The sequence below is a fragment of the Leguminivora glycinivorella genome, chromosome 24 (genome assembly GCF_023078275.1).
Source record: "Leguminivora glycinivorella isolate SPB_JAAS2020 chromosome 24, LegGlyc_1.1, whole genome shotgun sequence".
NCBI classification, from domain to species: domain Eukaryota; kingdom Metazoa; phylum Arthropoda; class Insecta; order Lepidoptera; family Tortricidae; genus Leguminivora; species Leguminivora glycinivorella.
In genome coordinates this window covers 7,599,081-7,626,551 of record NC_062994.1, presented here as the reverse complement: position 1 = coordinate 7,626,551, position 27,471 = coordinate 7,599,081, and the positions used below count along the sequence as shown (strand labels likewise).

The following is a 27,471-nucleotide window of genomic DNA, read 5'->3' as shown; positions in this document are numbered from 1 at the left end:
ACGATGCACCTTTATATTTGAAGATCATCATTCACCATAGGGCATTACCTCGCAGATAGAGAAGTGCTCAATGAATCAGGAGGAAGATGCCTAGAAAGACGAATGGAGTGTGGTGTTCCTACCGGCTGCGCCATGTAAACGTATAGGGACAGGTCCATGAGGCTACGTGCTCAAATCAAGACTGACTTCTTTATTCTTCTTCTTACCCACATGCATATTCATAATAATCATAACCTACCCACAGTTTTCCACAGGGGTCGGTATTGGGTGCCTGCTCTGGAGCATTGGCTTTGACTTGGCTATAAGAGTAGACCAACTTCTCCGCATGATCACCATTTGTTATGCCGATGACACAATAGTAGCCGTGAGGGGAAGAAAGTACCAGGATAATAAGGAGAGCCACAGTGGCAACTGAGCTCACAGTTGGGCGCATTAATTTGTTTGGGCTTGCGGTGTTACTTGCCACGACCGATGACGTGGTTTTCGAGGGAAAGGTTGGCTTCTGCCCGATGAAAGTGATTGCTGCCGACCTAGCCAAAATGATAATCGTTGACAATCGAAATGCAATCTGGTTCTGTCGTGCCTATATGCAAGAGCGATAGGGATGTTGCCTGTTGACGGTGAGGCGGTCCCTCTTACGCCCCAAATTAAGTACTTGGGCTTAAATTCAAACCAAAATTGGTACTCCGAGGAACATTTTATCAAATTGGTTCCTAGCCTCGTCGGAACTGCTTCGGCGCTGAGTAGACTATTGCCCACTATCGAAAGACCCAATGCCCCATATCGGCGCTTATATGCGAACGTCATCCGCAGCGTGTATACAAAATTTCAGCTCAGTCGGTTGAACATTTCTGCTTCAAATTGGGTTGCAAGATTTGACCTCAACGTACATACAAACATACATACATACATTGCAAGTTAGTAAAAACCATGTCAAAATAGCTTTTTTTTACTTGTGTTTCTTTATCCTGTCAACAGTCACTTTACCCTGCAGAGTGATGGCAGGATAAAGTTACACAGAGTGTAGTGAAAATCCGATTAACTAGATATTATCTCCGAAACTGTTGATAATACAACTGTCATAATTTTAATATAAATAGTTATACTTCAATACAACATTAAAATGTTATTAGTAAAAAAACTGCCGTATTAATATTTTAAAATAATCATGCCAGAATAAAGTGGACATACCTGTTACAAACTCCGAACGTCACACTTTGAAAACTTCTAACCACAAGACCGCAGCACCTCACACACAAACCTTTACACCAGCGGCTAGAACCATACTGGCTACGTGTTTTACGTATATTAGGGTCTCAATAAGACTTTCTGTGTGTGAGTGAGGTGCAATACCACGGACGCACAGGATATAGAGAAAATATCGCTGGACAAACTTTGAACGTGAAAATTTGTGTTCAAAAGTAATCGAAACATCCCGTGCAACGTATATTTAAGAATATAGTAGCCTATTCTCTACAAAAAACGATATTTTAATATCATACGACTGCAATTCAATAATCTATAGAGCAAAAACTTGAGCAGTGTCGCGTTGTGACAAGGCAGGGTACAGTAGAAAACGGTCTTCTTTATTTTTTTTTACAAAAGTATTATATTTACAGAAAAAATATGTTTTGGCCTCGATGTGTCACGTTAATGTCTACTTATGAAAATTTTAATTATATGTGAAAATTATATATTTCGCATACTTTCTATTTAAAAACGTGATGGCAGGGTACGATGCCACTATTTTGAGAATTACCCCAAGCTGCTGGTAGAATTCCCCATTGAATGACGATTTTGAATCACAAATGATCAATAAATTAGTGGAATTGTATTTGTTAGTTGTAATCAGTTAGTATTAGCCTCGTATTGGTGTGGTGTAAAATTTTGTGTTTCAATCGGTGGTATAATTATTTTAACCTTTGTGCTTTGAAAGCCTTGCAACGCTCGAGATTCCAATTTTTTAATATTGGAATCTTTCGCTTGCTCGGCTGTCAATATTGGAACGTGCGGTAAAACAACAACGTTGCCCCCTTGTAAAGCCAAAACTATTACCTATCTTTTTTTTTCTCTCAAACTCTATGTCATCGTATTTTCGGTGAAATGTTACGAACGTGTCATGCTTAATCTCAGTTGTAACGTAACTGATAATTATTGGCATTGAACACGAACAATTCCCAAAATTACCCTGTAATGGCTTATTACTTTTATCTAATCAAGTTGTATTAAGTCACACATGAAGTATTTTCCAGGCTCCACCAAATTACAAAACTATAAAAAATCCAAACATGCATTGCTCAATTAACCCAGTTTATATATCATATTATACAATAGTAATATATTTTTAACACGCTTTTATTAGGTCGTCGTGTATGTAACTAACTATGTAATGGAATCTGCGGAGGCTAATTTAACCATCTTCCAAGGATCGTAGCGTAATGAAAATTGGCAGCTATATGTAGTTCCGATGACAATACAATAATATGGTACTGTTGAGCTGATCTGATGATGGAGTCGGAAGATATGAACTGGAACTACATGATGGAACATCGTATCATAGCCGTTTTTGGGTTTCTTAGAAAAGTCTTGTTATGAACTTTGACTACAATTAGGTTTCAAGGTCTGATGATGAAGCCGAAAGATATGAACTGGAACTACATGATGGAACATCGTATCATAGCTGTTTTTGGGCTTCTTAGAAAAGTCTTGTAATGAACTTTGACTACGATAAGGTTTCAAGGTCTGATGATGGAGCCGGAAGATATGAACTGGAACTACATGATGGAACATCGTATCATAGCTGTTTTTGGGTTTCATAGAAAAGTCTTGTTATGAACTTTGACTACAATTAGGTTTCAAGGTCTGCTGATGGAGCCGGAAGATATGAACTGGAACTACATGATGGAACATCGTATCATAGCTGTTTTTGGGCTTCTTAGGAAAGTCTTGTAATGAACTTTGACTACAATTAGGTTTCAAGGTCTGATGATGGAGCCGGAAGATATGAGCTGGAACTACATCATGGAACATCGTATCATAGCTGTTTTTAGGCTTCTTAGAGAACTCTTGTAATGAACTTTGACTACGATAAGGTTTCATGGTCTGTTGATGGAGCCGGAGGATATGAACTCGAACTACATGATGGAACATCGTATCATAGCTGTTTTTGGGCTTATTAGAAAAGTCTTGTAATGAACTTTGACTACGATAAGGTTTCAAGGTCTGATGATGGAGCCGGAAGATATGAACTGGAACTACATGATGGAACATAAAGCTTAAAGCCCCCCGCATAAAAGAAAGATTAACGTAGTATTTAAAATAAGTTGGGTTAGCGTTTTCTTGTGACCTTTCAGAGCAAACAAAGGGGGGCTCGGGGGGCGAAGCCCCCGCATAAAACAAAGAATAACGTAGTATTTAAAATAAGTTGGGTTAGCGTTTCCTTGTGACCTTTCAGAGCAAACAAAAGGGGGCTCGGGGGGCGAAGCCCCCCGCATAAAAGAAAGATCAACGTTGTATTTAAAATAAGTTGGGTTAAGGTTTTCTTGTGATCCTTAAGAGTAACGAAAAGGGGGGCTCGGGGGGCGAAGCCCCCCGCATGAAAGAAAGATCAACTTAGTTTGTAAAATACGTTGGGTTAGCGTTTTCTTGTGACCTTTAAGAGCAAACAAAAGGGGGCTCGGGGGGCAAAGCCCCCCACATGAAAGAAAGATCAACGTAGTATTTAAGATAAGTTGGGTTAGCGTTTTCTTGTGACCTTTAAGAGCAAACAAAGGGGGGCTTCGCCCCCCGCATAAAAGAAAGATAAACGTTGTATTTAAAATAAGTTGGGTTAAGGTTTTCTTGTGATCCTTAAGAGTAAAGAAAAGGGGGGCTCGGGGGGCGAAGCCCCCGCATGAAAGAAAGTTCAACGTAGTATTTAGAATAAGTTGGGTTAGCGTTTTCTTGTGACCTTTAAGAGCAAACAAAGGGGCTCGGGGGCGAAGCCCCCGCATGAAAGAAAGATCAACGTAGTATTTAAGATAAGTTGGGTTAGCGTTTTCTTGTGACCTTTAAGAGCAAACAAAGGGGGCTCGGGGGCGAAGCCCCCGCATAAAAGAAAGATCAACGTAGTATTTAAAATAAGTTTGGTTAGGGTTTTCTTGTGACCCTTAAGAGTAACGAAAACCCCGCATAAAAGAAAGATTAACGTAGTATTTAAAATAAGTTGGGTTAGCGTTTTCTTATGACCTTTCAGAGCAAACAAAGGGGGCTCGGGGGCGAAGCCCCCTCATGAAAGAAAGATCAACGTAGTATTTAAGATAAGTTGGGTTAGCGTTTTCTTGTGACCTTTCAGAGCAAACAAAGGGGGCTCGGGGGCGAAGCCCCCGCATGAAAGAAATATCAACGTAGTATTTAAGATAAGTTGGGTTAGCGTTTTCTTGTGACCTTTCAGAGCAAACAAAGGGGGGCTCGGGGGGGTTAGCGTTTTCGAAGCCCCCGCATGAAAGAAAGATCAACGTAGTATTTAAGATAAGTTGGGTAAGCGTTTTCTTGTGACCTTTAAGGGCAAACAAAGGGGGCTCGGGGGCGAAGCCCCCGCATAAAAGAAATATAAACGTTGTATTTAAAATAAGTTGGGTTAAGGTTTTCTTGTGATCCTTAAGAGTAAAGAAAAGGGGGGCTCGGGGGCGAAGCCCCCCGCATGAAAGAAAGGTCAACGTAGTATTTAGAATAAGTTGGGTTAGCGTTTTCTTGTGACCATTAAGAGCAAACAAAGGGGGGCTCGGGGGGCGAAGCCCCCCGCATGAAAGGAAGATCAACGTAGTATTTAAGATAAGTTGGGTTAGCGTTTTCTTGTGACCTTTAAGAGCAAACAAAGGGGGGCTCGGGGGGCGAAGCCCCCCGCATAAAAGAAAGATCAACGTTGTATTTAAAATAAGTTGGATTAAGATTTTCTTGTGATCCTTAAGAGTAAAGAAAAGGGGGGCTCGGGGGCGAAGCCCCCCGCATAAAAGAAAGATTAACGTAGTATTTAAAATAAGTTGGGTTAGCGTTTTCTTGTGACCTTTCAGAGCAAACAAAGGGGGCTCGGGGGGCGAAGCCCCCGGCATAAAAGAAAGATGAACGTTGCATTTAAAATAAGTTGGGTAATGGTTCTCCTGTGACCCTTAAGAGCAAATAAAGGGGGCTCGGCAAAAAAGAAATACTTAAATTTTGTTTGAATTAGTTGAAATGTGACAATATTTTCTAATCGAGTCAAACAAAATCCCACTAGCTGAGAGCTTCAAAACAATGTATGGCGAAAGTATGTCTCTCTAATGTCTTCAAAAAGTCCGCGATGGCACATATCTATATTGTCTATCTTTTACGGATAACTTACTAGGTATAAACATTTTTATGATAATACCGTAATAAGAAGGTAGACTCTATTTATTATTAAGTAGCAATTAGCAATAAGTACACGTTAAGCCACAAATGACATGTAAAATCCGCCTACTTGAAATAAATTTATGTATAAATGTTAAAAGTATTTGATTATTAATGACTAAAAAGTATAAAATAAATTAATAGTTTAAAAAACTATAAAACACGCTTTTATAAATGCACGTAAAAGCCAAAAATAAATTATGGATCGTTCAAGTTGTCTCTATTTGTGAGCTGAAGTTTAAAAACTATGTGCTTTTAATTATAATATTTGATTGTAAAAGCGTGGGGCGCTGGAACAGGAAAGACTTTCTTGTAAACAAATACTAATCCGAACTTCCTAGCGAATGAAGTTGCATAAGAACATAACGTTTACATATGCCGCCTAAGGGTTACCAAAGAGAACCAAAGATATCTCGTCCACGAACAAGAACTCTGCATCCTGTCACTGTAGACACTTTCCCCTTTTTTGATTACCGGGAAAAAGCGGCGTTCTAAGTGTCGGTGACTGTCGACTCTCCTCGCTACTAGCGCATATTTTGTCTGAGTTCGACAAACTGGTACCTACTTTGAACACTGACTTTTAATTGATTTGATTGTTTAATGTAGAACCTACTAGTAATGCTGCAACTCCAGTTAGCGCGTCAATCTGTGTAACCTCCTTCCCGTAACATAGCATAATTTGATTTATCAGCAAGTTATACAAAAAAATTTTCCTGTTCCAGCGCCCCACGCTTTTACAATCAAATATTATAATTAAAAGCACATAGTTTTTAAACTTCAGCTCACAAATAGAGACAACTTGAACGATCCATAATTTATTTTTGGCTTTTACGTGCATTTATAAAAGCGTGTTTTATAGTTTTTTAAACTATTAATTTATTTTAAATCAAACCTTCAAATCAAGAGTGAACAGGCATCTTCTGGGCGAGCTCACTCCATCGTAGGCCACGTCTTTGCCTTTGGCTAGTCTGTGGTCAAGAGTAAGCCCATTTATAATAAAAAAAAAAAAAGACTAGACACATTTCCCGAAAGGTCAATCAATATAGACTGATATCACAGAATATGTATGTATTTATAATTAGTACTAGTGCTTACATAGACCGGTATTATAGAGGAATAAGTAAGGGAAGAGTAGTAACTCCATACATAAGTAAATGCGAGTTATACGCTACTTGTAAATAGATGTCGCGACGAACGAAAAGTCGAATGCTAACCAATTTTTAGCTAATATTATGATATAATACATTCTGTTTTCAATTCCTTCTGCTTGTAATATAAGTTGTAAAATGTTCTAATATTAAATTTTTGGCAGACAAGACACTGTGACACCTAGTATCGAGTTGTGGTACTGATAATTCACCGTATTTGACGCGTGATTGACGCGTAATTGTCGCTAGATGTCACTTAACTATGCCTATACAAATAACTACCGTCACTAGCTTGATGATTTTAGCCGAGTTTCCGATATTTCGACCCAGTTACATGCATCATGATGATCACGGTTTGCCGTGATCATGGTACATGTATTGCATGTAATTGCGTCGAAATATCGGAAGTTGGTCAATATATTATAATCTAATGAAATTAACCATTAATCATTCAAAATTTCATACCAATGCGAGTATAGTATGAATCTTACATAACATCTGAACTTAAATTCTAATGGTGGTACGTGGTCATTAGACGTACGGGCAAAAAAAATTGAGAAAAAAATTGACAATTTGTGATCAGAGATAAGTGATCATTTAGGTGATCATTCTAATATGGCACAAGTTTTAACACCTACGCTAATTATACTTACATACAAAATAAGGACGAGTTTCATAAAACGTACAAAATCAGAACACATAAACTCTGATATTTTTACGCTGATAAAAATCAATTAAACTTAACATCCAAACGTCAAACTTCAGATAGCTAAATTCTTGCATCCGCATCCGCACTGTCCGGAGATGGACACGGATCCGGCGGCGGCGACCTTGCCGCCGAAGTCGACGGCGCCGAGCACGGGCACGGATCCGACGACGCACGTGTTGCCGGACGCGCCGATGTTGCCGGACACGCCGACCTGTCCGGTGCCGGACCCGCCGTACGACCCGGACGCGTAGGTCGGCCCACTTAATATAATCTGGATATAATCTTTGTGGTTTCATAAGATATGGGTTTGTTGAAGATTTGGGTGATGCATTGCTGACTGAGGACGGTCTGTTGAAATAAGTTATAAAGAGGTCTCTATAATAGTTAGATAACATTTTCAGTGTGAATAGACTTAGCCGAATGGCATTTCTGCGACGCGAAACGAAAACGAAACGCCGCGAAAGGTAGTCTGGCTCTGTCGCGCGAATACGCAAGAGGGATAGAGATAGATGTCTACGAGCGATTCGTTTCGTGAGCGTTTCGTGAGCGTTTGTGCCATTCGACTACGCACCCGTCTTAACAAGTCTTGACTCCTGAGACCAAAGTTCATAAAGATTTTCTATGAAATAAAGTTGTACGATAGCACTCTTTATTATACTGTGGTTGTACTATGAACTATTTCTTATAACCCGCTTAAAATATTTCTTATACACTGACATTTGGAGCTTTATTCTAAGCTACTTTGTCAATGAGACAAACCACGAAAAAAATTGATGTTTCTTTGTGTGTGATATTTTTTGTGTAATTTCTGAGCTAGTCCCATGGTAAAAATTAGCTCATTGTGCTCATTGTGACCTTTTTATATTCGCCCCGTAAATTATCATTGTCTTAATAAACGCCATAAAATATGACAATCACTTATTTCTTACCTGGGCCAAAAATTGGCAGCACAGAGCGAGAACAAAAAAGCTAGATATTTTTCTACAATTTATTCTGTCTTACAAAAGAAATGTGTATGATGACATATATTTTTACGTCTAGTTTTATAGTAAAAGTTATAGTGAACATGTCGAAATAGGTTAATATATAAGTAATACGACAATTATTCCGTCATTGCTTTTGAAACTACCTTTATACCTATAATAATCAAGGAAATAAAATTTCTACCACGTTTGAGTAAATTTCCTAATGAAAATTTTTAGCAATATTATTTTTCTGGGCTTTTCATATTATTCGATACCTGTGATGGCTTAAATTAGGAGGCACCTGACATTTTATCCCGCCAGGTGGCGCCTGTGCAAGTGCCTAGGCAGGTCACTGTCATTCATATGTCAGATAAAATAAAATATAATTATCATTATATTCCGTGGGTGTCGTAGAAGTCGACTGTGGGATATGTGTTAAATTGTGGCGTAGGCGAGAGGCTGGCAACCTGTCACTGCAATGTCACAGTTTCGTTTTCTGTCAACCCCTTATATGCCAAGAGTGGCACTGAAACGAGTAGTTTCAGGTGCTCTGCCTACCCCTTCATGGGATACAGGCGTGATTGTATGTATGTATGTATAATTATCATCTTCTCGCTCTCACGTATGAAATTATTTATCTGTGCAATGGACTAATATGGTGGCGCCATTTGTCATAACTTTTGAGTGTGCCTCCTCATTAGGCAAGGCCCAGAATTTTGTTATAAATTATAGATGCAGGATAAATATTAGTCTCACTTTGCCTTTGTGAAAGTGAAAGACATATTTTTATCGTGTCAGGTATCGTCAGGTACCTATCAGGATTTTAATAAATATTTATTACCAAAGAGCGGAATTCTTCATAGCAAAAATCAAACTGTCAAAGGGATTGACCTGACTGTTTTATCGACTTATCGATAAATATTTGTCACTTAACGAAACAAAGTTAAAGTAATGAAATAAAAAATATTTTTGGGAAATTTTTATAAACTGTGGATTGTTCCATGGAATGTTGCACGAAACTAAAAATATGATTAAATCTATATAGAATGTGTCTGGACTCGTACTTTTTGAGCATTGTGCCGAATGAGTTTTACTCACTAAGTGACTTTCAACACAATGTTTCTTTAGCTGATGTAAATGAACATCACATTTAGAGCAATATATTGTGGAAGAATCTTCTTTGAAATTAAGAGAAGAATCTTTCTGTATCCATTTTTTTATTGTTTTTCTTTTAGGATTATTAACCATTTTAGTAACACGGCACGGAAATCACTCATGAAAACTCAAGTGACATAAATGACATATGTAACGCTGGCATGATTTATTTAATATGGAGATAGATGCAAGTTGCTTATCAAAAAGGTCAAATGTTACAGAATAACCTTTTTAGTTGATTATGGATACCTAATGCGATATTATTCCGTAATTTTAATTTTGACATGTAGCAAATTTATAGTGTAATTTTTATCATGAAATTTAATAAAGAAATCTAATCTAATCTAATCTAATCTAACATCGATAAGTCGATAAAACAGTTAGGTCAATCCCTTTGACAGTTAGATTTTTGCTATGAAGAATTCCGCTCTTTGTTTATCACTTAGGCAGGTACTCCAAATACTAAAGTCAATTTTCTCCTTGTGTAAAAAACTTACCGAAGGTGTTCAGTTTTCTAAATAGAATGAGAATAAAATAAGGGCTTAATTTTAAACTAAAAACATCAGGTCAGGTGGCAAGCATGATCGCGCGATAAAGATAAAACATCAGGCCGTCCCTATCGGACTTACAAATAGTTATAACTTTCACTGATATCATTATGACTTCTAAATGTTATTCTGCCGGCGTATCATGCTTCCAATTTTATCACTTATCCACGTGGATAAAGCATCCGTCACCCTTTAGCAAGTATGTCAGTGTGAGAGTGACAGATGTCTTATCCACGTTCCACGTGGATAAGTGATAAAATTGGCAGCATGATACGCCGGCTGATATTTATTGCAAATTTCACTCGAACTTACCCGTAGCCGTACCTATTGGTGCGAGCCGTACCATGACCAAATGTGAGTGTGTTTATTAAAAGGTCCCACTTTCTCGGTTACCATTAAGGCGAGATTTACTTGTATCTTTATATGAATAAACTGAAAAAGCGGTTTTATAGCAATCGACATAGTGGGACATTTTCCAGTGCGCACTCACAAATAATGATGTGCAAGTTGCGGAAACTTTCCAAAAAAATCTTAAGTTTCTTGAAAAATTCACGAAGCTTTCACGAAAAATAAAGGGAATTTAAATTTATGAAATGGAAAGTTTCCATCCATTTAATTGTCCATACAACGTATGGAAAGTTTCCTAAGTTCTCCTATGTGAAAATTTCAGAATTTTGGATTTTCCGTCGGCACATCGGTATGACCAAATGATATCTTTCAAATATTTACATTCTCATTGGCCTGATTTTATCCATACTCGTACAAAACCATTTGTACTTTTTTTATTGTGCAATAAAGTTTAAATAAATAAATAAAACCGAAAAACGGTTTCATCCGTCCGCTTTTATCCCGGTCGTAGGGTAGGGGTAAAAATGTACGACCCAATATCATCGTTATTTCGTTTCTCATACGTGACGCAATAGGCTTAGTTTCCTACTAGTCAAATCAGCTTCTTTTTAAGAACTGTCAAAACGATTTGCTAATATGGAATTACTGTGAAATACTGAGGAGTGACGTCACGGTCAATTAATATACTTTATATCGTTTTCTTTGACTTATTAAATGGAAATCATGTTTAAACAGATTTTTCTTCTAATTATGTGGTGTTTTATTTCGTGCACTGCATAAAATATTTTATTTTAAGCGTAGGAAACTAGCCTATTGCAATTAAATTCTGATCAAAGTACAACATTGCCTTTATAATGAATTCTATGAAATTATTACCACATACCACAGCTAAAATGATTTAATTATTTCATTTTTATACGCTGGTACGCCTACGCATTCTACTCTTAGAGCAAGAGCTTCAGCGCCGCCAGACCTTCCTAATTTTCTCAGGGATGAAACTTTGGGGTAATGTAGAGTTCGTATCGACGTTTATTGTCTGCATATTAGCTAGTTCAGCCCGACGGACTGAAGATAGAGTAGTAGCCATATCAGATAAACGCTAATCCAGACAAGACTTTCGTAGAAGTATAAGCTCTTAGTGATTGATGATTTCTATCCAAATAGGAGTATTTGTTTCAACTTTTTATTATTATTATTATTATTATTCAGAGCCCACTGTGTCCCACTGCTGGGCAAAGGCCTCCCCCCTCTTTTTTTTTCCAATCTTCTCTGTCTAGTGCTATTTCTGGCCAGCCAATCAAAAATGAGTCCAGGTTATCCCGCCATCGCCGGTGTGGTCTGCCGGATCCCCGGTTTGACTCAACTTTTTATGCAAATCAATAAATGTCAAATTATCGGTCAAAAGGTAACTGCGTACACCTATCTATCGTGTAGATAAGAGTGATTTCAAATTGCATTTTATCGTTTTCTTTATCACTAACCCACTGTAACCTTTTAACGGCACACATATTTCTATATCATTTATTTGTTATCAGTTATCATGCAGAAACGTCCTCGAGTTATGCAACATGATTTTAAACTTAAGGAAAAATGGAAACATTAACACCGACAGGACTCGAACTTGCGATCTCTGGTACTCGGGACCAAATGTGTGCGAATCCGTTCTTGCTTTCCCTCAATCTGCAAGCGCCTTATGGTGGCGTATAGCGATATTTATTTGTAAGATTTTGTCTTAACAGGCATTGGAGTCTCAATTAATGTTAAGAATTTGCCACTGACAATGTGCTAACATATGCTAAATTTGTTTTTTATCTCGCAGAATCCTCTGCGAGTATACTATACTACATTTAACAATAAAACAATGAGACCGTTGCCAAAGAGGTTTTTATTTAGAAAGAAAGAATAATGAAAATTGGATTTAGCGGTATCTGCACCCACACTGGGCCAGGTTAGCCAGACTGAGACCATTCTTGGAAGCTGCGTTGCTTCCACTCGGGTTATTATTTTCCTGAACGATCACAATGTTGCCATCACCGCAGCCGTAAGCAACAGTACCACATCCAGAGGTGTCCAGGGTTCCTTCCAAAGCCACAGCGCTTAGGAAAGGCATGCTTCCAGAGACGTCGAGAGAACCTTCCATGGAGAGTTCAGAGAGAAGGGAGAGGCCATTGCTGGAGAGAGGGCCGGAACAGGTCACGGTGACAGGGCCGCCGGTGGAGTAGGTGGCAGTTTTGGAGAAACCGTCAAATTCTCCGCAGGAACAGCCACATCTTTGGGCGGAGATTGACTGGAAAAGAACAAGATTGTTAGAACAAAAGAGGAATAAATACGATAAGTGAGCTCCGAATTGAATGATATAAACGAGCCCCCGCGGGCCGCGGGGCCAAATCTCCTCAAATCGTACCGCATTTTGTGCCTGTTCGTTCGCTTTTTAATAAAATTTGTTTGTCACAACAAGTCGAAATGTTTACGGTTAGGTTTGGCTTGAGTAGGTAAGTATATCTTGACTTAATCTATGAGAAACAATCGCTTTTCAAGTATAAATGCATAAATTTTCTAAATTGTTAAGCTGCTTACCGTATCCTGATGATAAAGATACCTATTAAAAAGTTACAAATAGTATTTCAATAGTTACCTGCAGTAACGCAGCCTGAAGGCACAATACAAGTCCAATTTTTCCGAGCATTATTTCAGCTGCAACACAAAGCAGACTAATATTTAAATACTTACACGCATTTATATGTAGTTTGCGTTGCTTAAATATTATCGCAATTGTTACAAATAAAACTTTAGTAAGCGAACGCGATAATGTTTTCCAAACGCCAATTGTTTCGACATAAATAGTTCAAATTGGATAGGTGCAATAAAAATATGGACATTATTTGTCTAATAGTTGAGTGAATAAGATGGATAAATGTTTTTTCTACTCCCGAACTGTTATTCGTCATTTACAGGGTCGTGCATAGATCTTTAAAACCCTACATAAAAGTCTATTTCTCAAAGCCAGCGTTCGCCGGCATTGCGCGCAAGCACGCAGTAACGAAGAAATTGAAAACGCATTGTTTGGCTCTGTATCCATGGCAACGCATTGTTATAACGATACTGCGCGCGTGCGCGGGATGGCTTTGGGCAGCTGCGCTGACAGTACAACCTTCGTCCAAATACAGGAAACAGTGTGAATTTCACGAAAATTACTCTAGAAAACTATTAAAGACTAAGTGCATGGTCGTAGAAAAAGTATTGTATGCAACGGTGTTTAACTGAGTCAAAAAATACTCGTGGCGTCTTTACATATTAACAATTAGGAACCTACTAGTATCTACTGATACTAGTACCTACTGGGATAGCACATGAGTGGCGCGACATTATCTCGCCGCGCAAACAGCCTTTTCTAATTGTGTTAAAGAGATGAAGACGAGTACATAGTCTGTCTTCCAGCGACATAATCTTGCCAAAATCATGTGCTAGCATTGCTGTATACAGAGTGGGGCCTGTAACGCAGGTGAAGAATTGAACTGTAGGCTATTCTCCTAATACTGATCAACATTTGTTCGGCGACTTTTAAAAATAACTTGTATTTTGATTTTTATTACCCTTGAAAGTTTTTTCTAAGAGGTAATGTATTGCGAATTCTGTTAAGTCTAAAGTGTGACAGACAACGTCAATGACAACAATAATGGCGTACATTGAAGCTAATATTTATTTTGTATGAAAAATTAAAAATTTAAAGACTTTATAATTTTTAAAAGTCACTGAACAAATGTTGATCAGTATAAGGAGAATAGCCTACAGTTCAATTCTTCACCTTGGTTACAGGCCCCACTCTGTAGAAGACTAACGCAGTGTCTTGCGTGGGCGACGGTCGCGCGACCGTTGCCGTCGCGTCTCATCGCATCGTCTACTTCCATATCGATAAGGTTTGATTTCGTATGCGTCGCATCGCCGTCGCGCGACCATCGCGCGGCCGTCGCCCACGCAAGCCACGGCGTGAGAGAGAGGCTATATTATAATACTAGCTTTTGCCCGCGGCTTCGCTCGCGTTAGAAAAAGACAAAAAGTAGCCTAATACAATGGAAACTGGATAAGTGGAACCTGGGTAAGTGGAAAACCTCTTTAAGTGGACCCAAATTCTCGGTCCCAGTCCCTCAGGACCGAATTACTTCTATAAGAGGAATTTTGGGACCTCTATAAGCGGAATCCATTTTTTCGTAAATTTCTTATTTTTACCTCTGCAACTGGAAGCAGTCGTCTCCGAAACCTCTATGAGTGGAAAAGCTTGGCGTTATAAAATTCGTATTTTTAATAAAACACCACAAGGATGTCACTCTCCATCCCTTCAACTATCTCCACTTAAAAAATCACGACAATTTGGAGCAAACAGACACACATACTTTCCCGTTTATAATATTAGTATGGATGTATATAATTAAATGTTTGAATTAAGCGTGTTGCTTATTTCATCAACGTTAAAATGTTCAATGACTCGCCGCGTTAAATTGTTGTATTTGTTATTATTTTTTCAGAATTTTTCGATAGATTATAGGGGTCGCTACCACATATTGGAAATTTTGGTGTCCCATTTTTTTTTGACAAAAAATTTAACGCTATCTACTATGTAATGTAACTTAAGACTATGACAACACCCAATGACCTTGACGCTAGCGTACACTGTCTATTCGAATGGGAGTACGAAAAGTACGGAAAAATATTAAAATAAAACAAAAAGATGCATTATTTGTGCTATACGTTTCGTTAGTGTTTTAGATATGTATATTTTTGCTATTGTAATTTTAATTAAAGACAACTAAGTGAATAATTGAACGATATAGAACCGTTTAATGACGAACTCCAGACCAATCTGTGCAATTTTTTTCTATCGAGCCGATTTCGTTAAATCGTGTGTCGAGTACGGCTATGTTCGTTGAAATATAATGAATAATAACATTTATATTTTACATGCTTTACTAGAACTAATAGTTTGTCTTAAAAAACTGCGTAAGTAACATCAATTTTGCGCAGTTGGTTGCTGGGTTGGGTGGGATGGGTTGTCAGCCCCTTAATTATTAATACCTCACTGTGACGAATGACGTCAAGGTGAGACTGATAATGTTACTCGTCATGTATTTCATTATGTCAAGTCAAGTTCATTACTACTTGAATTATCTGCTGTACGTGTCTAACGACATTACATTACATTTAACTCAAAAATGGCTGAGTCAGAGAAATGATAATACTGCGCACTATACAGGTGGTTTTAAAGAAGGGGTCAATATAGGGTGAAATCGAGGTCATGATCAAATACCGATCCCTTGTAAATGTGTTTACATATTAATGAAACTCTACTGGAAATCATGAACACTTCTGCACCGGTCGGTATGAAATCTGTTAATTTTTTTCGCGATTTTCATATTTGTTCCATGGAAAACCTTGTTCAGAAACACCATCTTAACGCGTTTTTCACAGTTTGGATCATGACCCCGATTTCACCCAGTATAAAATTGTAGCCGGCTACGGAACTAATCCAATTTTTTGTATTTTTCCCCTCAAAGTTCAAAGTTCAAAGTTTTTATTGTATATAAGAATCAGGTTACATTGCAGGTCGAAATATACAATTATACTTTCAGTTACACTGAGACTTTACCTTTTCAGGCATATATACATTTATATCTAAACTTACATATAAACATTATTATGTGTAACTTAAATAATCATTGACTGAATAAAAACATCTTTCGATAAGCCACAGTTTTACTTTTGATTTAAATAATTTTATATTCATGTGTTTGAAGCGATCAGGTAACTTGTTGTAAATTGTGATACACATGATATAGGAGTTTTTTGCGGTGAGTGACAAGTTTACATACGGCTTAGGCAATCTATGTTTATACTTAGGTCTAGTTACTCTGGAGCATACAGTGTTTTGAGCTACAAATAGATATTTATACTTATGGACAAAAATGGATGCTTCATAAATATAGAGGCAGGGGAAAGTAAGTATGTTATATTTTATAAAATATGGACGGCAGGAGTCTAGAGGATGAATGGAAAATATGGCTCTAATGCAGTGCTTTTGTACAATAAATACGTTAAGTTTGTCGGTGCTATTACCCCATATTGGAACCCCATACCTTAAATTTGAACTTACATATCCATTATATGCTATTAAGGCTGCCTGAATAGATACAGTTTGACTCACCCTTCTTAGAGCAAATACAAACCTGTTCATTTTGGTACATAGTGTATCCACATGTTCTCTCCGGTTTAATTCATTGTCTATAAATATACCTAGGAATTTTGCTTCATGTACTTCTTTTATGGAGATGCCGTCATATACGTAAGTATATCATTCCCAAAATACATAACCAGTTAGGCCCCACCGTAGAGGAATGTAATAGTAAGCAATCTTTAAAAAAAAAACTGCATGATAAACTATTAGAGTTATATGATAGTAATATTTGTAACAATTAGTAAGTAAATCTTAGAACAAATTAAGTTATCCTCATAGAAAATAAATTCAGTAAGTAGTAAACGATATACCTATATAGAAATAAATGGCTGCGTAACTACGATACCGCGTACCGGGACGCGATGTGATTAGAGTGCAAACTCGCACACGTAAAGAACGGGCCGAGCCGCGGCGGTGTAGTGGGTGCGCAGCAATGTTCGCTTATAGTTAGGTAGTATGTAAGTTATTTAGTTAAGTGCGTAGAATAAGAAATATACGATATACGAGCGCTATATCCGCCAACAAACTGTCCTCAGTTTGGCGGAATTGTTTCCTGTAAAATAGTTGTAAGTTTCTTGTTATAAATAAATTTAAAAAAAAAAAAAAAATTGTATATCTAAGTGGAGTGGGTTGCCTTTATTAGTATGAAATTGAATGTAATTTGTTTTGTCTAGATTTATTTGCAAGTTATTGTTTTCTAACCATTTAATTGTTTGATTAAGGGTCTTATTTAAATCATCATTATAATTCGTGATATCGTTACATTTTACTATAATTGATATGTCATCTGCGAATAACAGGCTTTCATGTGGCAAGCTTTTGGGCATATCATTAATGTAGAGTATGAATAGAAGAGGACCCAAAATACTACCTTGAGGCACCCCATAATAATTATTGATAAAATTTGACCTATAGTTATTTAGAGATTTTGTTACCGTACAATACCTGACAGTTTCTACACACTGAGTTCTACCACTCGGTCACTCGGTCACTAGCTCGGAAACACGTGTTTTGTCCTTCAATACTATCGGGTAAAAACGCATTTTATCCACTAGTGACCATGAATATAGTATTTTTTTCTGCTTTAATATTGATAAAAGTGAGTGAATCTAGTGTTGACGATGATTTACCACCTGTGGAATAGTGTGGAACTACTAGAAGCAGTGATAAACGCGTTTTTTTGCGTTGTACTTTCCTCGCTATAGTGAGGGGAAAAGTTTTGTGTTACACTCGGGTGCAAATGTATTTCAAATAACTATTGTTAGTGTGATGTGTGGTAAATAAAAGTGACCAATTTAAATTTTGCATTATACAGGGGCCTAGCTGTTACTATAAAGCATAAAATTAAACTGTTTGGCTACTTCTTAAATTGACTAACATTTTGTTCAGTAACTTTTAAAATGTATGATTTATGTTTATTTTTTATTTAAAATAATTATTTGCTTCAATGTACGCCATTATTGTTGTCATCGACTTTGTCTATGTCACACTTCGCAATACATTATCTCTTATTTAAAAAAAAACTAAATACACGTTTCTGTTAAAAGTCGCTGAACAAATATTGGTCAGTATAAGGAGTATAGCTCACAGTTTAATTTTTTTGCTTTTGTTACTGGGCCCACCCTGTATGTCCAGACCATTCGGCTATGGGGCTGGGTGTGTGTAGCTGCACATACCGCTTGACTAGGGACGAGTCCCAACGCTGCGCCAATGTACAGTCAACCAATTGGAACCCTAGGCCACTGTAGGACTATGTCATAGTGACGTTACAAATCAGATTGTAAGAAATCTCTTACTGCTTGTCATTTTGACATGGTTGTAGAATGGCCTAGGGTTTCAATTGGTTGACTGTAGGTACCTACTTAGGATGCTGTTTGTGCTACTTCGATTGCGTGTGAGAAGTGTGCTACGCTTCCTCATGATTGCGTAAAAATATAACTAAGGTTTGAGGAGTTCCCTCGATGCCTGTTTATTTAAAGAAAAAAAAAATATTTTTAGCTAGTTATTTTTTGACATCATTGCTATCAAAATAGATTCTGTTCTGAGAAATAATAAGTAATTGTTATTTTTTTAAATGCTTAATACTCTGAAAGTAGGCGAAATCCAGAAAATTTTATATGACATTTTACTCTTTTAATATGATGAGGATTTGAGGAATACGTAGTTAAAATTATTCGGTTTTCTTATGTTACACCGTGTATATTATACCGTTGGCCATTATACTGATCCTTTCAATAAGAGAAATAGATAAAGATGTTGTTTTTATTCAGCATAATCGTAAAAAATATCATATCAAACTTAGCGACGGCATCCACAACTGCTGTATCCAGAATTGCCGCCGATTTGCTGCGTGATGGCGACACTGTCCCCGCAGCCGTAGCACACCGGCGCGGAGCCGCTGGTGGGGAACTGGCCCTCGAACGCCACGGCGCTCAGGTACGGCAGCGCGCCGGACAGATCCAGGTCGCCGGACAGACTCAGGTCCGTGGCCACGGCGATGCCGGACGGGGTGACGGGGCCGAGCGCGGTGATGAGCAGGTCACCGCCGCTGCTGGGGATGCTGATGGATTGGCACTGGCAGCCGCAGCCTCTCTGAGCAGCGATGCTCTAAAAAAATATGATCATTGTGTTATTGGAATATTTCGACATGTCCGTTGCAAATAAAGAATCTAATTACATGACAATGGTTTGGGAAGTTTTTGACAACGCCAATTGAAAATTATACGTAGAACTTGAAACCAATAAGTAGTTAAATTTTTTCAATAGATTTTATTATCATAATTGTCAAATTTACTATCATTAATCAGATGATTTTGCTGTACGAAATATGATACAAGGGCGGATCCATCTTCGCGTCCAGGGAGGAGGGGTGGGGGGGGGGGGTCACGTGGCGTATTTTACAATTACAACTATTGATATCTGGGGCTTTTAGTCCATAAGGCCTGTGGTCCTAAGAGTCTCAATGTTAAAATTTCAAATGCCAGTTCAAAGTTCATATTTGAAATGTCAGAAAAACTAAATGTAGTTTCTAGTATTATTTCCCCAATTTGATACCAATCCACACCCAATCCATCACAATACCAATCCAACGTGAATGTCAAATATTATATTTTTATTTAATAGTGATATTTACCTGGACCATAAGGGCAACTACACACAGGACAACAGTCTTGAAAGCCATTTTTGATGTTCTCGTTTGCGACCAAACAGAATGACCACTTCGCCGCAACTACCCAGTTTTATACAGCTAGATATCTGTACCATTTCGCAATCGAAATCCATATGGAAAAACAATATAGGTTAATTATTACACAGTCAAAGTGAACGTGATATCACAATGACCAATTATGTATTTTGCAAGATGTTTGAAGCGTTTTCTGAAATAGTTGATTTGTTTCTAAATACTTCTTGTAACTGGACCTATATAAGTGGAAGAAGAATTGGGTCAATCATTATAGTTTCTTTGTACAAAGAAAATAAGTCAATTAAACATGTCTCGTTTCGCGGTTGTGTTTTTCTGCATCCAGGTTCTCCTGATTCAGGTAAGAATATTTTCTGTGTATTTTAGTTGTGAAAGCGGACCCCAGGCTCCCATGAGCCGTGGCAAATGCCGGGATAACGCAAGGAGGACGATGATATATTTTGGCTAATAAATAGTTTAGGAAATAGTGTCCCACTGATGAAGAGAAGACCGGTAAGAGCGTGCGACTTTCGACCCGGAGGTCGCGCGTTCGAACCCCGGGTCGTACCAATGAGTTTTTCGGAACTTATGTTCGACCATTTGATATTTTGTCAGTCGCTTTTAGGTGAAGGAATACATCGTGAGGAATCCGGACTAATTCCAATATGGCCTAGTTACCCTTCGGGTTGGAAGGTCAGATGGCAGTCGCTTTTGTAAAACTAGTGCCTACGCCAAAATCTTGGTATTAGTTATCAAGGCGGACCCCAGGCTCCCATGAGCCGTGGCAAATGCCGGGATAACGCAAGAAGGAGGAGGAGTGTCCCACTGATGGGCGTTTGCCTATTTCACTGACAGCGGAGTAGGGAGGCTTATGACCTCCCCTTGTTTCTTCCACTCAACTTTGTCTTTTGTGTTATGGGCCACCCACCATATTCGATTTATTTAAGAAAAACTAAAAACTGACGTTTTACTCCCCCCGTACTGCGTAAGCTACTTTAGCCTAATCTAAAACTACTCGCGACTATGCTGGGAACAAATCAAATTATTTTAACAAATATTTTGATTTGTGTTTTTTATGTAGTCACACTACTATATATATAAATTAAAAATCGAAATAAGATGTCATATATTAAAGAAAAAATGACGAGCACCACCAGTGGTGAAGGCCGAATATATGACATCTTATTTCGATTTCTAAAACTACTCCTTTTCCTTCGTTTAGTGGCTTAGTATACTGATGTGCCGACAGAAAGTTTCCAAAATTCTGAAATTTTCACATAGGAAATCTTCGGAAACTTTCCATACTTTATATGGACAATTGTATGGATGGAAACTTTCCATTTCATAAATTTAAATTCCCTATATTTTTCGTGAAAGTTTCGTGAAGTTTTCAAGAAATTTAATTTTTTTTTTAAAGTTCCCCGCAACTTGCACATCACTAGCTTAGTAAGTTCCCACCTTGATAGGGGACACTACGTTAAGTTGTCCCAATATCTCCTTTTCACTTTGCAGTTACAGGTCCTTGATATTTTACTCTATCGTAAATAGCTACTATTTATATTTTGCATGATCTTTCATTTTTTTGCCTCGTAGATACAATGTTGACGTAAAAAATGATGACAAATTAAAACAATTATATCTTACAATGCTTTTATCGACTTACCTCAACATAATATACTAAAGTGCAATCAAGTAGGTACGTACTATTAATTTTTTGCCTTGCTTAATTAGTGACATACCTATAACTAAATGTATTACATATTTTTTTCTATTTCTCTCTATTGGAAACTTAACCAAACATTATATATTTTCACAGGCCGCTTTCAGCCAAGTATGCGGTTGTAACCAGTACTACTCATCCGGCCTGAGCTCACAGAGCTGCGGTTCGTACGGCGGCACCGGCACCGGACAGGTGGGCGTGTCCGGCAACATCGACGCGTGCGGCAACACCTGCGTGCAGGGATCCGTGCCCGTGCTCGGCGCCGTCGACTTCGGCGGATGCGTGCCCGCCTGCGGATCCGTGTCCATCTGCGGACAGTGCGGATGCGGATGCCAGTGATTTTTGTATTTGACTCAAATTAATAAAACAAAGGAAATGAATTGACTCGTTTTATTGATCTAAGTAGAATCTGAAGAATTATTATAATACGTAAAATCCTAAAATTAGTATTTAACGCATCCTTTAAATCATAAGAAGATTTACTTGGACTCTTTAACGTGTGAATGTGTATTATTTTAGTAGGTTGAATGTAACAGGCTTAATTATTGGCTATAGATATAATATTATCTTGATGACTGTACAGACAGACGACCTGTTGGAAACGGGAACGTAGATAATAGAAGCATGTCTGGAATAGAAACATACATACGTGGTATGTACGCTGAAACACATAGTGAATTTGGAGAAAAATAAGGTAGGTATCGAGTGAGACTTGAACTCACGCGCCTCTGGCCGGAGTCCATCTAGAATATTTACAATATTATGGAAGCGTCAGTGAGCATGTTCAACTCCCTCTCATCCAGTTTTTTTAATAGGAAAACAAGCACTATGTTTAGTATTGAAAAACCTTTGAAGAAGTCGTTCTCTGTGGTTTTCACAAAACTACGAATACCAATGTATCGTCTCATGTGCCAGGTAAACTGACAAAGCGGCTTTATAGCAATCCCAGCAGACGTTTTTCCGTGCAAACTCACATATTAAAGTTTTATTGAGCAACTAAAAGGCTCAAAGACTGACCAATAAATGATCTTAAATATTCAATAACATCATTTAATGATTTAAAACATAAATTAATTACGTACAAAGCACATATGAGCAGGATAAAATTGTGACTCGCGCCACTCCCAAAGAGTGATAGACCTACGATTACTATACACATACAAACCGTAAACATTCGGACGTTTCAACTTTCATGGTACCCAGAGCCGGAATCGCTCGATATGAGCAGTTTCCGATCACTGACACGTACTAACGTAAAAAACGTTGTTAAACAATGTACACAAACAATATCAGTGATTAGGAGAAAACTCAAGGGTTTAACAGTAGTTTAGAAATTGAGTCACATATAATTATTATGTTTATTTACGCTCTCTGAAAACTCTTTAAAGATAGCTTAAAACACATAATTATATAAATACTAGATTTTGCCCGCGGCTTCGCTCGCGTTAAAATGGAAAATTATGGAATGCTCCATACAAACTTTTACCTCCCATTTTGGGGAAAAAGTGCGGTTAGAAAAAGACAAAAAGTAGCGTATGTCACTCTCCTTCCCTTCAACTATCTCCACTTAAAAAATCTCGTCTATTCGTCACTCCGTTTTGCCGTGAAAGACGGACAAACAGACATACACACACACTTTCCTATTATAATATTAGTACGGATTATGTTAAGTCAGCTTTCTTTGCAGCTGACACCCCACGTTGTAAGGTACATAAATAAATATTAATATATATTGATATACTTTTATTACACACGTCCCATTTGTCCTCGACATTCTCTAAAACACTTACCTAAGTATAATGACGTAAACAAAATAAAAGGAGATGTCAAACATGATATTTATTACACCTAGTGTATTACGTGACGTGATTATTTAGATTTAGATTTAGATTTCTTTATTTCATGATAAAAATTACACTATAAATTTGTTACATGCCAAAGTTATGTTTATCTTCTCATCATGATCATCAAAAATTACATTATGAATTGAAAATAATAAAATGAATAGTTTCTCCCAATAAGGATCGTCATTTACAAAGAGAAATACACAAAGCACAATAAAATTAACAAATGAATTAAAATCCGAAGTCAGTGTAATCAAATGCATGCTATCACAAATTCAATTCCATGTACTCATTTACAGAGTACAGAGGGTTATCTAACAAAAGGTTTCTCAATTTGCGCTTAAATGCTTCGTCACATGGCTCATTCCTAAGATCGGCAGGTAAGTGTTCGAAGTAAGTAGGGCCAATGACACGCGATGATATAGATTATGATATAATAGTATGATTGATGGTAATACTTTAGTTAGAACTTAGAATTAGTATTATCAATTGTAATTTCAGTTCAACTTGTATACTGACGTGTAAAAGTGCCCCTGTGGCCTATTTGCTGCATAAATGATTTGTAATTTGTAAAATTTGTAATCTTCAATCAGTAAATCTAGTTCAGATTTTGTTAAAGGCATCATTTTCATTCCTCCGGCCGCTTCTGGGCTACGTTGCACAGAAAAATAAGTAGCATTGTACAACGGGACAATTTCGATTGGGATACAAGTGCAACTGATCAATTTTTTTATGTTTTACAAAGTTTGCATCCTTAATTTAGAGTGTTCATTGGTATGGCATATGTGTGCAGTGAATACATGTGGAACTCAACTTTATAAAAAATGGATCAGTCGAAATTTGCCCCGCTGTATCTTATGCAAATCTTGGCTAAGCTATGTCTGCTATTGTGACCTTGACGGATTAGTCAGTATCATAACGCAATGATAAATACTTTACTGACGTCTTGCATTGCTCAGATTCAGTTGTAAATTCTAAAACCCTATCCTGTACTCTCCAGATTACATTGTAAAATTTTACTCATTTCCCTAGGTCAGGTTCTTGTAACATAAATCGCAAATTGAAGATTAACAAATAATAGTTACTTAAACTTTTTCAAAGAAAATCATTTATAAGCAATGAGAAATTTATTTAACATTTGCAATTCGTTATAAAAACTGGGTTTCAGCGTCCGCCGCATCCGCATCCGCAGCCGGAGCTGCTACCGATCTGCTTCGTGATGGCCACATTGTCCCCGCAGCCGTAGCACACCGGCGCGGAGCCGCTGGTGGGGAACTGGCCCTCGAACGCCACGGCGCTCAGGTACGGCACCGCGCCGGACAGGTCCAGTTTACCGGACAGATTGAGGTCAGTGGCCACGGCGATGCCGGACGGCGCGATGGGGCTCAGAGAGGTGATCAGGAAGTCACCACCGCTGTTAGGGATGATGATGGATTGGCAGCCGCAGCTTTTCTGAGCAGCGATGTTCTAAATACAAAATTAAATTATAGGTATAATAAATTTGAAGTTTTGCGTTTTGTAGGGACAAAAGGATATAGTTTACGTTTAAAAAATAAAACTTATTTTTAAATTAGATAGTAACTATTTGTCAGTTTAAAACTTTTAGTTTAGACGAAATTATTTAGCTTTATGATTGTTTTAGTTTCGAAGAAAACGAAAGAAGTAATCATTTTCAACCATAAAACTCCCGTGAGACTCAGGCTGACAGGACAATATTTAAAACATTTTTTGGTGCGAAACTTGTGCGAACATTAAATATATTATGTTTTTCTTGTAGATACCTATCCAACTTATTTTTAAAATATTTGCATGCATTAAATTTCTGAAGTACCTAAGCAAGAAAAAAAATTAATAGGTACAGTAAAAGTAAAATAAAAAAACATACCTGAACCAAAAAGGCAAAAGCGCAGATCACAACAGCCTTGAATGCCATTTTACGTTTCTTGTTTCTTTCACAAAAACAGAATGATTATTTAGGTTAAAGCTTCCGTATTTACAGTTCACTTTGCGCCTTGCTTAACATCTAAGAATGTACAAATTTTAATTTAATCACTCATATTTTGGTAACAGTGTGATAACAGTAAACGAACAATTAGGTCTATTTTGTAAGTGTTTAATTGTTTTATTATCACTGACCTATTTCTACATTTAATACTTAATGAAAGTATAAAAGAATCCTCCATCTGTAAGGAGTTCATTCTAATATCTTTGTTAAAAGAATATTAGTGTTTTAAAATGTCTCGCTTCGTGGTACTCGCTATCTTTGTCCAGGTCTGCCTACTCCAGGTAAATATTTTAGATAATTTAAACTTTAACTCAGAATCTGAGTTACCAATATAAAATACATATAATTATATTGTATTATTTTGAGTATAGAGTAAAAAAATTCTCGATCAACTCGCCCCGCGAGTGACTTCCTAGCTCTTCGGCGGCGTGTGCACATGATGTAATGTGTTTTTGAGACAGAATTAAAGAGGGACACTTTCTTTTATTTCTTTCACAGATGGTTCTTAGCCAGCAATGCGGATGTAACCAGTACTACCCGTCCGGCATAAGCTCGCAGAGCTGCGGCTCGTACGGCGGCACCGGCACCGGACAGGTGGGAGTCTCCGGTAACATCGACGCGTGCGGCAACACCTGCGTGCAGGGATCCGTGCCCGTGCTCGGCGACGTTGACTTCTGCGGATGCGTGCCCGCCTGTGGATCCGTGTCCATCTGCGGACAGTGCGGATGTGGATGCCAATGATCTTTGCACTAGACTCAAAAATTAATAAAAGAAAATTAATGGAATAATTAGTTTTATTGACTTATGAATTTATATATGTATATTTACAGTAGCGGCAAACAATATCATATTCCACTAGTACTGTGGCCACACTGTTGAGTAAGGTAGACACTAATAAATCTGCAGGCCCTGATGAGATAACACCGTATTTTATACGAAACACGAGCAAATCACTTAGTATACCTTTGTCGATATTAATTAATCGTTCCTTATCAGAGGGCATATTTCCCGATAAATGGAAGGAAGCCAATGTTGTTCCAATACATAAAAAGTTATCAAAGACTAATATTGAAAACTACCGCCCTATTTCAATTTTAAACACATTTAGTAAGATTTTTGAGAAAATAGTATATGATCATATTTATCCTACAATAATGCAAGGCATCAGTTCGAACCAACATGGTTTTCTTCGGCGTAGATCTACAATTACCAATCTTACAGAATTTACAAATTATGTCCTTAAAAATATGGAAAGAGGCGGACAGGTTGACGTGGTGTACACTGATTTTGAGAAAGCTTTCGACAGAGTAGACCACGTCATCCTGTTAGCCAAACTAGAAAAACTAGGAATACATGGCTCTCTACTCAGATGGATAAGATCCTATCTCTCTAATAGATCGCAATTTGTCACAATTGGTGGTTACAGATCAAATCATATTTATATCCCATCTGGCGTCCCTCAGGGATCACATTTAGGACCTCTCTTCTATAATGCATATATATTTGATATTTACACTTGTATCGAATCACCAGTGCAACATCTGTTATACGCTGATGATAAAAAAGTATTTATCAAAATAAAGGATGCTTCTGACAATCATATTTTACAACGAACATTAGATTCACTATCAGAATATTATAATAAAAACAAAATAACGGTCAATGCTTCTAAATGTCAAGTAATTACTTTTTCAAGAAAACCATCACCGATTCACGCTAGCTATACAATGAACCATATCAGACTAGAAAGAGTGCAAGCAGTAAGAGACCTAGGAGTTTTATTAGATAGTAAAATGTTGATGTCTGATCACATCGATAATATAATAAATAAAGCATACAAAAATTTGGGTTTCGTGATGAGAGTCTGTAAGGCATTCAACGATCCTGATTGTATCAAATTAGTTTATTTTACCTACGTACGTAGTGTCCTTGAATACGCATCCAATATATGGTCTCCTAATTACATTACCTACAAGTCACGAATAGAAAGGCTACAACAGAGGTTCGTACGATATCTGAACTACCGTACTAAACAAACAACCATAAGCTATGATAATAGTTGTAAACGATTTAACATGATGAGTCTGGAGGACAGGAGAGTGTTACTAGATATGGGTTTATTGTTCGATATAGTCAAAGGTGACCTAGATTGCCCCAATCTTATAGCTCAAATCAAATACTTCACACCTAAAGTAAATACTAGGCATCAACGCCTA

General features: G+C 37.6%; 5 protein-coding genes across 5 annotated transcripts; 2 read left to right on the top strand and 3 right to left on the bottom strand.

Moving 5' to 3' along the window:
* Positions 1 to 12,145: 12,145 nt before the first annotated feature.
* On the bottom strand, positions 12,146 to 12,982 carry LOC125238921 (chorion class CB protein PC404-like). The gene is made up of 2 exons (XM_048146413.1): positions 12,915 to 12,982; positions 12,146 to 12,566 (listed from the first exon to the last, which is right to left on the bottom strand). The coding sequence occupies exons 1-2, from the start codon at positions 12,963 to 12,965 to the stop codon at positions 12,198 to 12,200; spliced, it is 420 nt and encodes a 139-aa protein (XP_048002370.1). The 5' UTR covers positions 12,966 to 12,982; the 3' UTR covers positions 12,146 to 12,197.
* Positions 12,983 to 18,753: 5,771 nt separating this feature from the next.
* Positions 18,754 to 19,700, bottom strand: LOC125238929 (chorion class CB protein M5H4-like). The gene is made up of 2 exons (XM_048146420.1): positions 19,639 to 19,700; positions 18,754 to 19,112 (listed from the first exon to the last, which is right to left on the bottom strand). The coding sequence occupies exons 1-2, from the start codon at positions 19,684 to 19,686 to the stop codon at positions 18,804 to 18,806; spliced, it is 357 nt and encodes a 118-aa protein (XP_048002377.1). The 5' UTR covers positions 19,687 to 19,700; the 3' UTR covers positions 18,754 to 18,803.
* Positions 19,701 to 19,941: 241 nt separating this feature from the next.
* LOC125238935 (chorion class CA protein ERA.1-like) lies at positions 19,942 to 21,786 on the top strand. Its single transcript, XM_048146427.1, has 2 exons — positions 19,942 to 20,047; positions 21,503 to 21,786. Exons 1-2 carry the CDS (start codon positions 19,997 to 19,999, stop codon positions 21,743 to 21,745), a joined length of 294 nt encoding a protein of 97 aa, XP_048002384.1. The 5' UTR covers positions 19,942 to 19,996; the 3' UTR covers positions 21,746 to 21,786.
* A 2,577-nt stretch (positions 21,787 to 24,363) lies between these two features.
* Positions 24,364 to 25,183, bottom strand: LOC125238984 (chorion class CB protein PC404-like). The gene is made up of 2 exons (XM_048146485.1): positions 25,136 to 25,183; positions 24,364 to 24,717 (listed from the first exon to the last, which is right to left on the bottom strand). Exons 1-2 carry the CDS (start codon positions 25,181 to 25,183, stop codon positions 24,415 to 24,417), a joined length of 351 nt encoding a protein of 116 aa, XP_048002442.1. The 3' UTR covers positions 24,364 to 24,414.
* A 236-nt stretch (positions 25,184 to 25,419) lies between these two features.
* Positions 25,420 to 26,040, top strand: LOC125238936 (chorion class CA protein ERA.1-like). The gene is made up of 2 exons (XM_048146428.1): positions 25,420 to 25,536; positions 25,754 to 26,040. Exons 1-2 carry the CDS (start codon positions 25,486 to 25,488, stop codon positions 25,994 to 25,996), a joined length of 294 nt encoding a protein of 97 aa, XP_048002385.1. The 5' UTR covers positions 25,420 to 25,485; the 3' UTR covers positions 25,997 to 26,040.
* Positions 26,041 to 27,471: the final 1,431 nt, after the last annotated feature.

Coding starts and splice junctions, on each gene's coding strand:
- LOC125238921 (XM_048146413.1), bottom strand. CDS start 12,965: ATGCTCGGAAAAATTGGACTTGTATTGTGCCTTCAGGCTGCGTTACTG. Junction 12,567..12,914: donor TTCAGGCTGCGTTACTGCAG/GTAACTATTGAA, acceptor GTTCTTTTCCAG/TCAATCTCCGCCCAAAGATG.
- LOC125238935 (XM_048146427.1), top strand. CDS start 19,997: ATGTCTCGTTTCGCGGTTGTGTTTTTCTGCATCCAGGTTCTCCTGATT. Junction 20,048..21,502: donor TCCAGGTTCTCCTGATTCAG/GTAAGAATATTT, acceptor ATATTTTCACAG/GCCGCTTTCAGCCAAGTATG.
- LOC125238929 (XM_048146420.1), bottom strand. CDS start 19,686: ATGGCTTTCAAGACTGTTGTCCTGTGTGTAGTTGCCCTTATGGTCCAG. Junction 19,113..19,638: donor TAGTTGCCCTTATGGTCCAG/GTAAATATCACT, acceptor ATATTTTTTTAG/AGCATCGCTGCTCAGAGAGG.
- LOC125238984 (XM_048146485.1), bottom strand. CDS start 25,183: ATGGCATTCAAGGCTGTTGTGATCTGCGCTTTTGCCTTTTTGGTTCAG. Junction 24,718..25,135: donor CTTTTGCCTTTTTGGTTCAG/GTATGTTTTTTT, acceptor TTTTGTATTTAG/AACATCGCTGCTCAGAAAAG.
- LOC125238936 (XM_048146428.1), top strand. CDS start 25,486: ATGTCTCGCTTCGTGGTACTCGCTATCTTTGTCCAGGTCTGCCTACTC. Junction 25,537..25,753: donor TCCAGGTCTGCCTACTCCAG/GTAAATATTTTA, acceptor TTTCTTTCACAG/ATGGTTCTTAGCCAGCAATG.